The sequence below is a fragment of the Monomorium pharaonis genome, chromosome 5 (genome assembly GCF_013373865.1).
Source record: "Monomorium pharaonis isolate MP-MQ-018 chromosome 5, ASM1337386v2, whole genome shotgun sequence".
NCBI lineage: Eukaryota > Metazoa > Arthropoda > Insecta > Hymenoptera > Formicidae > Monomorium > Monomorium pharaonis.
The window spans coordinates 27,746,224-27,757,859 of NC_050471.1; the positions used below are offsets into that span (position 1 = coordinate 27,746,224).

The 11,636-nt window shown below is 31.8% G+C and overlaps 1 protein-coding gene across 1 annotated transcript; it reads right to left on the reverse strand.

Moving 5' to 3' along the window:
- Positions 1-1,275: 1,275 nt before the first annotated feature.
- Positions 1,276-9,405, reverse strand: LOC105829648 (phospholipid scramblase 1). The gene is made up of 7 exons (XM_012668670.3): positions 8,912-9,405; positions 7,501-7,599; positions 6,505-6,657; positions 5,670-5,881; positions 4,053-4,214; positions 3,572-3,718; positions 1,276-3,241 (listed from the first exon to the last, which is right to left on the reverse strand). The coding sequence occupies exons 1-7, from the start codon at positions 9,009-9,011 to the stop codon at positions 3,197-3,199; spliced, it is 918 nt and encodes a 305-aa protein (XP_012524124.1). The 5' UTR covers positions 9,012-9,405; the 3' UTR covers positions 1,276-3,196.
- Between the last annotated feature and the right edge of the window lie 2,231 nt (positions 9,406-11,636).

Here is an 11,636-nt window from a genome sequence, read left to right on the forward strand (position 1 = left end):
AGGCGATGTATATAAGACGAAAAAGGAAAACAGAATATACGCATCAATTTTAAGTATTTTAGATGTCGTTTGATTATTAATTAATCTTTCCATACCTTAAAATGATAGATTATTATTCATTGTATACAAATATTGTATAATAGTGACGTTTATATAAATTAATAAAAATTTTGAAAAATTTTATCAAAATGATACTTTATAAGCAGCAGTTTTATCGGAATAAAATTTTTTAATAACATTTGTTAAACTTAAATATGTCAAGAATTAGACAAATTGAAGTTTGAGATATCAATATTTTATAATTATTTTAAATAATATATTGTTTAATATTTTATTTAAAATTTTGTATATTAGTGTTGTGTAATACTTTATGTTGCAATATTATTTGCATTATAATTTAGCATATAATTAAGTAAATATGCATTTTTGTAAATATGTATATAGATTAATTATATTTACAAATGTTTTATAACACTAATCCGATTGCTTAGTTAACGTAAATTCATTTGATTGGTCATGCTCGTTTTACATTGTGTGCAAGTCTGGGACTTGCTCGTTATACATAATTCAGTTAAAATAATTTTTTTTATAACTAATAAAAATAATCCTAGCAGCAATTCATTGTCCACATAGCATGTAATGAACAATTTATATTATTTATTATTAATATTACAATAAAACATTTTCACTAGTCCTCTAAAGCAGCGCCAAGTTTTTTTTTATAAAACATTTATTTTTATTATGCTTTTTTTGGTTTTTCTATAATGTCAATATGTTAATTGAAATACCTTATCATTATAATAATATATAGTATTTAATAATATGTATATAAAGAATTATATTAATGAATATAACATTTTAATATTACAAAGTAACAATAAATAAATTTTGTATAAATATAAATTTTTATAGTTGGTGCATTTACTTCATATCATTGTTTTTGTAGAGAATATTATTATTTAGATTTATATAACATATAAATCTAAATATATAGTAGCATTTTCTTTAAAGAAGCATACACGCGCGCGCGCACACACACAACACACACTTGGCGTCTTTTTAACTTAAAAACAGTAATTTTGTTTGGATATATTTTATAACAATATATATAATTTATATATGTGTCATACTTTTTCTCACTTCAAGCATTTCATGGCACATAAAATTGCGCTCTTAATTTTACATTAACATGATAATAGTTACTTAGTTGCTCGTATCAAACGAGAAACACTTAAGTAAGCAATTTGTTTACTCTAGAAGTCTTTATTATGATTATTTTTTGTAATTTGTTAACAACATATAATTTTTTCATATTTGCATATATAAAGGTCAATTTACACGTATCACTTTTTTAGGATTAAATCTTGTATATAGATGCAAATTACACGGATACGTGGAAACGGTCATTTGATGACAGAAATGTCACGGATGTCACTGACACGGTACTGATACGGCACTGACACGTTACGGATATGTGTAAATTGGCGCTCAGATGACCCAGGCGCGAGGTAGCATTCTGACCCCGATAGGAAAAGATTTATAAAATTGTATGACAAAAGAATTGTAAAAGATTTATAATCCCGTCATTATAAGGGCACAGTTGAGAAAATAGATGTAGAAACGTTAACCTTTTGTAAAACATTAAGAAATGTTTGCGCAATTAAATTTTGAAATGATATGTTGGCATAACAATAGCGATATGGCGAATCATCTTAACAGCACATTTGCAAAATTAAATTTAGAAATAAATTGTGCAATAATTGAGAAAAATATTTCAGTCGTAACATGATTAAAACATTTCGAAATATAATTGTGCACAAAAGACTCAAATTATTCCCCAATTATTCCTAAATTATAATGCACAAATATTGAAACATGAAATGTGTAATATTGCATGTTTCAAGATTTGTGCATTATAATGTAGGAATGATTTAAGAGTTTCTGACTGCTATTACTACCAATAAAATACTTAACTCTTCAACGGACGCAACTAATCTGTCAGATAAAGTGCTTCTTTTTTAATCTTTATTAAATCTAGTCTAGTGAATAAACGATATTTGTTAAAATTCATACCTTTTGATATTAATTTTGAATTAAATATTGAAGATTAAATGCTGTAAATATTGCACATTATTATTGCTGCATTACATTGTGAAAATATTGAAGATTATAATGTGATAATCTTAAATGCTGAAACAACTGCAAATTATTTATGTTTCAATATTTGTCTAATTTTTAACAAATATTATTTAAAAATTATATTCTGACAAAATTGTTGCGTAATGGCGAATTATCTTAGCACAATTTTTAATGCCATTATTGTGCAATGTTTGCAAAATCTTCCTATCGGGAGAGATAATCAACCCATTGCATGTTTTTATATATTTGTTATACATTTGATGACATCGAAATAAAACACATTACAAATCCAGCATGATTACTTAAACATGCAATCAGTTGAGAAAATTTTAGAAAACAAACAAATCAGCAATACAAATATTGATATGTTATATTGTTTTTCGATATAGAAGCAATATGACAACAACCAATGGTTGATAGCAAGTTGATCCTGACATGTTGCTATTAATTTGTCATTGTTAAAAATAAAACTTCACAATTCACTTAATAGACATAATGCTATTTTATCTTGTTTCGAGTTAGTCTAAATTGGTTGTTACAACATCAAGGTATATTAAACTATCTGGGCGCGCATATATAAAAGGCACACATTTGGTTTCTTTGACGATAGAATAAATAAAAATAAAGAAATATTTCTTTCAAGGAATATTTTTGTATAAATTATAATGACGATGCCGCTTAGTTATCAGCTTCCCGAAAGAGCGGATATTGTCATCAATTATCTCGTTTCAAACTTCGAAAAATCCATTAAAAGACATTTTGCGCATTTCTCAGAAATCTTAGAAACCACATTTGTATCTTGCACACTTTTACAGTGAGTATTTGTCTCGTTATTAAAATCAATGAATTACAATATCTATACATATAATAACTTTTTGCAAATTGTTATCACTCATATAAAATTCATTATATAAGATTAATGTAAATTTATGTAAGGTTGTGTAAATTATATATGAACCTAAATTTGTTAAAAAGTATCAATTATGAACAATCTACAATTTGCGAAGAAAATCTTGTTAGCAAAATTTAAAAAATTCCAATTATTTAGAATCAATTTCTAACTCCTGGTCGCTCTTCTTATTCGATGAAAATACAGGTATTCCTGAAACACAGAGATATCATTGTAAATAAATATATATTTAATTGTCAAATTTACAATCGTAAAGATAAAGTTAATTTTTCCTATTTCGATCTATATAGCGAATAATTAACTTACTGTTATTGTCAACATATAATGTTACATGTTATATAAATGTTACGCGACGATTTTTTTTGTATTTAACTTAAACACATAAACTTGAACTGAAGAAATTTAATTGTGATGAAAATTTTAATCAAACAACTTTTTTCTTACTGTATGCCGTTCCGCTAGAAAAAAATCAGAAAAAAATCAAATTGATTGTCAAAGTAAAATAAAAAATCGATCACTCACTATCAAGAACGACGCGCCGAGGAGCAAACTCTTCAATCTCACGTCTGTTTCTATCGGAAATGTAAGCAGCAGGATATAATCGACCGCCAAGTGATCCCATTGATGCATCAGCGATGCGACTTGGCGCGACCCATCTATTGATATGACCTTAAAAAAAAAAGGTAGACGAAGTTCTGCATGTAAGTATAAAATATTAATAAAATAATAAAATTATTTACAGTCCTTTTGTAAAATATTAATAAATGTCAATAAAATGAATAAAAGTGTACCATTAAATTTTAATACATATAATATTACACACATAATAAAATTGTTAATTTGTTATATAACGACTAAGAGTTTTAAAAAATTGACAAAGGATAACGCGAGGCAATTATGTGCAATTCAGGTCTATTATCCACATTATAAATCTAAGTATCTAAGTCGATTGTTCACGATATTTTATTTAATGTGTATATCATGTGAATGTGATTCCGCTCACCTGGAACTGCGCTTCCTTGTACATGCAACAGTCGCAAACGTTCGGTCCGTAGATGTTGCAGAGCGGCTCGTTGGTTGCGTTGTAGACGGTGAAGTTCGGCCCCAGCAGGCTGAAGTTCTTCTCCACGCTGCCGATGAGATTCGCGCTTTCCACAGTAATTTTCTACAGAAAAATACGAAGAATGAAGGGATCAAGCGGGAACATAGAAACGTCCATCACTCGTCTCCCGTTTCAAGATCCGACACGTCAATACTTGAAGACTAAACCTGCCGTTCCGCTCGTATTCAAATTCCTCGCGTATTCGCACTTCTATTTCAATACGGCGATGTACGTATTATTTATACATCGCGTGCTTGCGATTTACAAAAAAAAAAAGTGTCATTTTCCAGTTATTTGCAAAGAAAATAGAATTCTGATAAAAAATAAGAAACTGAATGAAAAGTTTTACATTGAATGGTACTTTGATTCTTTTACAATCAGTTATTACACAAAAATTGCATTAAAAATGATATTAAAGTTTATTAATGCAAAACGTACAAACGGGAAACTTGGTTTTTTTAATAATTTTTGTTTTTTTCAGTTATATCGTTGTTGCAGCAATTGAACGATGTGTTCTCCACAGAAAATTTTTGTTAATCTTTGAAGAGGCTTCAAGGTGAATTGAACCGTCTTATATCGTAGATAAAACAAAAAAGTCAAATGAAAATGCACATAACTGATTCTTTTTTCGCAAAAATATTGTTTAATTTTGTATTGTAGAAAAATATCTGTCTAATAAAATTGTCAAACATTAATTTATGATTTATAGAAATTATGGATTAGAAAGAATTACTTTGTTATGAGAAAGAGAGATGGGTCATACAAACTCGAGCAGAACAGCAGGATTAATAATTTAATTGAACGCATTGAGCGCGGTTCAATTTATATCTTTAATGACATCTTTGTTTGTGAAACGTCAACCGGAGCATTAACTGGTCGATAATTGCATCTTTGCTATTTTTGAGGCATCAAAAGGGCAAAAAATTTAACACAAATAAGTAGAGAAAAAACAACAAAGGATATTTTCATTATTTTAAAATGTTTTCTGGATTTTTTCTAATCGTTATATTCGAATCTGAGACCAACAACTTCGAGTACTTAAAGTCCAAGAGAATCAAAATGGCGGATAAAAATTTTTAAAATAGATAGAATTGTTTAGCAAAAATAAACCTAGAAATCCTAAATTAATGATATTATTTTTTAATTTTTCATTCGCCATGTTAGATTTTTAAATTCAAAACTTTAGTCACACATTAGAAAAGAAGCTCCACGTACTTCTTATAAAAATTAAAAAAGTTCTAAATTACAGGATTAAATTTGAATTTTGAATTTTAAAAATTTAATCTTGGATTCGTAATTAGCGACACGAAAATTTCGTGGGCACAAAAGTTTCACGAAAATTATTCCGATACAAAGATTCGTAACACAAAGGGATAAATCACGCATAAGAAGCTTCGAGAGTTTGCAGTATAATTAAGATGTTAATAATCCTCCTGCAATCATGCCAATAATCCGGAATAATTACGGGGATGTGTAATATTATCTATTACGGTACATCTTTGTCGTGCCAAGACTTGCCTGTCGAGAGCCCGGCACGTGCAGCAGGCTCGGATCCTTTCGGATTACGAAAGCGGTCTCGCCACATTGATCCAGAACGTTCAACACGAAGCCCTTGTACCAGCCGCACAATCGCGATTGCGTTTCCATCTTGGATTCCATGGCGAGGAACAGCGTTTCCGCGCGCGGTACCTTCACCCTGTACTGAGTACCCTTGTCCGTTCTGCCGAGCACTGCCGAGCATTTCGCGTAAAAGAATGGCGTGCTATGCACGTTTTACATCTTCTATACATATAAAATGTAATTATATTATCTACTATGTGTAACAAATTCTCTAAAATAGAATTTAATTTTTCTATAATCTGTAAATGAAGCCAATATAACTAAAAAATTAATTGCTTATTATTGTTTATTTTATGTTGTTATTAATAATTATTTATTAATATGATAGATGACAAAAGTCTAAAAAAAAAAAAACGACGTAAGTCTCGTGATATCTTTTTCAATATTATAAAAGTCCAAAATGTTATTAATATTTAAATAATATTACACAAATAAGTATATTTGTGTCTTGGCGAAAATAAAAATCGAAGTGCAAATTGATACAAAATAAAACATAAAAGGCATACGTTTTCAAGAGCTGAACGGTTTCTCTTAAAAGTTTCAATTTCGCTTCTCTGTTACTCTTCCCTTACATTAAATTTATGCGATTTTTATTTTCACCAGCTACATCTATTCTACTTAATAATATGTTATTTATTTCAATATGTATTATAATATAAATATCTTCTAGCTTCTTTACTAAAATTGTTTAGGGCAGAAAGCTGGCGCATGCCATGGTGCGCTAAATACGTACGAGTACTCAAATCAATAACCTGCTGAATTTCCAACTGCTCGACACCTTCCAGGAACTGGGTGCCGGAGATCGGGTTCAACTGGTTCCCAGGTATTGTAACCCAGTCTATGGTATTGATGGGAATTGGCCTACGAGGGAACCGGCCCTCGCCTTCTGCAAATGCAGTGCGATAATTCGCATGGACAATTAAAAGCTGTTATTCGTAAATGTTATTGAGTGCGCAACTCTTTATCGAGCGATCGATTTCATCGTGTTACGCAATCAACCAAATATTGTAAAATTGTTGTTATGTTACAATGTATACAATTTAATACAGTTATTAATTATTAATAATTAATAAATGTATGAGCTAATTTAATTAACTTCAATTAATTTAAAGAAATAATGGTTTTATTAAAGTGTCCATTTGAATAAGCTAAACTTTTTCCCTTAAAATTAAAATTGCAGAAGTTTTTAATAAAATTTTGCTTTGACAACCGCAATTGCATTATATAAAAAAAATTTTTTTTTGTATAACGCATTTTGCTCTGATCTCTTTGTTCTGGTCCATTCGACACTATTCCCACAACTCCTGAATTACGTAATTGGTCAAGTACCATTGTGCAACATTTACGTTATTTTTTATGTGTTGTTTTATCCTTGGCGGAAATAAATATTTTATCTCAATGAGTTCTTTAACGTGTAAAAAATCAAAGACATTCTTAACCAACGTGTCTGCAGGAAAACCAGACGACTATCTTAAGCCGGTATTCATATTCATAATTTTTACATTTAAGACCGTTTTAAGATGTTATCAGTCACAGAGTCATATTAGCATCTCAAGACGTTACTTAGGTCTTAAAATAAAGTTTGATTATGAATACCGGTTTTAATTTCTATTTTAAATTTTTATTTATGCAGCGCGAAGAGAGAAAAAGAACGTGCTCCCCGTGGTTATTATTCCGCCGGCGTTAATGGCCGGTTGTTTTATTATTAGACGGAAAGTAGTGTATTTACCTCCCGGTTGGGCCGTGATGACAGTGCTGCTCGCGTAAACAACCGGTACGCTCTCCCGCAGTTCCATCACCTCCGTCTGTGTCGCCGTGCTCGATGAGGCTGGCGAAACCCCCGAAAAAAAAAAGAAGAAAAAAATCAAGGGTCGAGAAGTAACGCGTTACTCCTTTTAGTAACAAACTGGCGTTTCTTTTCTTTTTCTTATTTTTAAATAACTGTAATGATAACGTGAGGCCTTTTCATGTTGAAGCTCAATGCTCATGATTAGTCCACTGATTATATGTCGATAAGCATTATCTTCATAGAAGTGGAGTTTTCACCGTTTCTTTTTATTATAATTTCTTTTTCTCAGCTTTGTAAATGATAAATTTTCTTTTTTTTTTTAAGTACTTTTGGTTTTAAACACTTTTTTTTGTTGATAAATTGCTTTTTGTTTGTTTAAAACTTAATTTTCTACTCTAAACACATATAATCAATTTTATAGTCTGTATTTAGTTAAAATATGTAATTTAAATGATCTAATTTGATTGCTGTAATCTCTTACATAAAAGACTATTTTTGCGTGTTCAGACTTATAGAAAATTTATAACCGTTTTGTTCGACCATTCTAAAACATATATTTCTTTGTTTCTAATAAATTTTACTAAATCTAAAGAAATCTGTTTAAAATTTATTAAAACCAAAGAAATATATATGCTTTGGAATAGTCGAACAAAACTGTTTATTATATCTAAAGAAATCTTTCTCACTGTGTAATTTTAGATAAAATATAAAGGTCGGCAGTTAAAATTATCACTTCTCATAACCTTGACGGCTGCCAGCGACCCTTACCTTTTATTAAAAAATTAAAATCAGTTACTGCATTAAATATAATCAGTTACTTTCTTACAGCATCGTTCTTACAAACAAAATGGGAGAGTGTCTGTTTAAAAAAAATTGTTGGTTAAGTAAGCAGCAATCTAAAATATACATGCAACATATTGGACATATACAATATGGTTATTATTCTATAAATGTGAGCGGTACTCATTGCGTGATATTCTCAGTGCAAAATATTCTGAGTTATGTACTTAAGAAAAAAAATGGAAAAACCGGACGCAGAAATATTCTCAGTACTGCAGCTGAGAATATCCCGAACATTCTGAGGATATCAGCAATATACTTTTGCGATATCCTCTTCGAGCATTCTTGGTATTCCTTTGTGCTGTTAGGACAAACCCCTTATCGTTCATTGCATTTTACGTCACGACGCAACGCTCCTCATCTCCACGTATCATTTCAATACGCTCGTAAATGCAAAAGACTCTGCACGCGCGTTTACGATCCTTTCTAGAAACGGTGGTCGCAAAAAAAGAAATGAAAAGAAACGTTTTTCCCCCCAATAAAACACGTGATATCTTTATCTGTCTGATACCGGCCGCCTGCGACTGTTGCTCGCCATTGTTCGCCGACATGTCGTTGAGCTGCTGCGCGTAGCTCTGCTCCACCATCGGGTCCGCTTCCGTATATCGCATAATAATCGAGGAGAGAAGACCTTGCTCGCCTCGCTCCGACAAACGATAGATAAGGGACAATCACGCGCAGAAAGAGAAAGAGAGAGATAGAGAGCGAGTCTAGATGAGAAAAAGGGGAGAGAGAGAGAGAGAGAGATCTCTAGCTGCAGCTTCCACTTCCGAAACTCGGCAAGGTGAAGCAATCCGATCCGCGTTGCCGAGGGTTGGTTGGCGAAACCGCGCTAACCACCGGACCACGGAAGACTGTCCGATCATTCGCACCTCGTCGGTTTCTGCCCTCGTTATCGCCCCGATAAATTTATCGTTTATCTTCGCTCCGGCCGTGGCGGATAAGCGATATCTTCGCGCGCGGCCGTTATCGATAACGCTCGGTAACAAAAGCGCTGATCTAAACGCGAAAATCGCCAGCCGATGACGAGTGCGCGGATCTCCCCCCCCCTCCCCCCCGCTTCTCCCCGCAGACCGCGCTCGCCCCTCGACTCATAATCGATCACTCGTAACATATTACCTACATTGGTACCTTGTAATTTATTAATTATGCAATTATAGTCGAGCGCGGTTTTGTTTTTGTTTTCGTCTCGCCGTTGATAGATAATAAATGTCTTATCTGTCACTTTAATGGTAATAAACTTTCCAACGCGCGAGGAAATGCAGATATTCCAGTTTGAGCGCGACACCTGTAAGAAAAAAAGAACTAGGCAGCTTCTGATTGAAAAACGATGCCATGTATTTATGCACACGTGCATACGGGATGTTCAGTGAATCTTGGAGCGAAAAACATCGAGAAAGATTCTTCTCCTTGTAGAAGAAAATAAAAAAAAAGCAAATTTATCTTCTTAGTGCAATAGCTTTTCCAAGGAAAATAACTTTCAATAGAAACATCACGATTAGGAAGATAAAGTCGCAGTAGTTTTTCTTCACTTCATCAAGAATCCCTTTTTTTTTTCCTTGTTTTCTAAAGAGAAATTAAGCAAATCTACATACATAATTAATGAATTAGGACAATCAATATACGATATGTAATTAAAATTAATGATTTTTAACTGAGGTGTAAAAATCATCTCGGATTATCGTTTACGCGGGAAAAATTAAGCGACTATTTTTGGAGAAGCAATATTTTTCTGTGGCTAGGATTAGTCCTTGGATCGATTAAATCGCGATTTATCGGACACCTTGTGCGCGCGCGCGCGACGCCACGCGCGAATTAACATAATTGCATATTCACGATGAACAATGTCACGGTTACATCGAGCGGGACATTCATAACACATACATACGCAAGTTCACACGTTATAATATTAATTACGTAATACATTTCAATTTAATTATATACCCAGATAGCACAGAGATTCAAGAAGAATTCAATTTTATGTTACCAATTATGAATTCTTTTTGAGATGCAAAAGGAATTATTTTTATAAGAAAATATTCAAAAAGAATTCATAATTGGTGACATACAATTGAGTTCTTTTTGAACTCTCTGTGCTATTTGGGTAAGTATTTTACGCGCGCGTATTTCACTTTGTAAATTTAATTGTAATTATATTATAATTTAATTGCAATTGTATTAAAATATAAAATATAAATTGTATTGCACGATAGCGAAAGCCAGGTGATCTTATTGCTGCGCGAATGAAAAGTTCCCACGCGATCGCTGCCGAAGAATTATGCACTGGCGGACAACTGCATTCCGATGATCCGGCAATTCCGCAACGACAATCAATACTTCCCGAATGAAATTCCGAAAACGCCTTCCTTCGTTCGCCCGACTTTTCGCGCAGGTGGTGAATTAATCGATAGTAGACTAATGAGATAAATGGATTAATGAGTCTTTTGATTTCCTCTCTTTCTCCCTTTTTTTTTTATTATTATTTATTATTATTATTAGATTTAATATTTTTTACTTTTTAATTTTATAACTTTTGTATATTATACATTTTGCGTCTGATTTATCTACACTGTAAAAAATTTTTGTAAAATTACAACTATAATAGTAGATAACTTTTGTCTATAATTTTGCAGTGTACAAATAAAAAAAATTTAATTTGTCATAAATTTGTTTACAGTGTATACACAAGTGTAAAAAATAAATTAAGGAATTATTGCAAAATTTATTATACAAAATTACCTACACAAGAAAATTTACAACTATTATAGTTGGTCTCAAAATTGCCCACTATTATAGTTGTAATTTTACAAAAATTTTGGAGCATTCTACTATTTAAACTGTACGTTTGGCTAGTGTTTAAGAGACTATCATACTGAAATGTTTAATAAATACCAATATTTCTTCTCTTTCTCTACTGATGTTAATTTTGCAAAATAAGCGGTATACATCCTATAATATTTGCGCCGCGCTTTCATTCCCGAAGATATTTACTTCGCTGCAATATGTTTATACAAAGGAATATGTAGATATATATTAAAAATATGTGAAAGGAATTTGAGAGCACGAGAAACGACGAGACGCTGCGAGAGCAAAGTCTCGATTTTCATTAGCTCGCGAGACGAATGGCCTCACGTTAAAGCCTAAACACAATGCCAGGCAACGGGCGATAGGAACAAGAAATAAAGAAAGAGAAAAAGAGAGAAGAAGATCCTTTCTCTCTTTCTCTCTTTCATTAT

Coding starts and splice junctions, on each gene's coding strand:
- LOC105829648 (XM_012668670.3), bottom strand. CDS start 9,011: ATGCGATATACGGAAGCGGACCCGATGGTGGAGCAGAGCTACGCGCAG. Junction 7,600..8,911: donor GCAACAGTCGCAGGCGGCCG/GTATCAGACAGA, acceptor GGGTTTCGCCAG/CCTCATCGAGCACGGCGACA. Junction 5,882..6,504: donor GGTTATTGATTTGAGTACTC/GTACGTATTTAG, acceptor AATGCTCGGCAG/TGCTCGGCAGAACGGACAAG.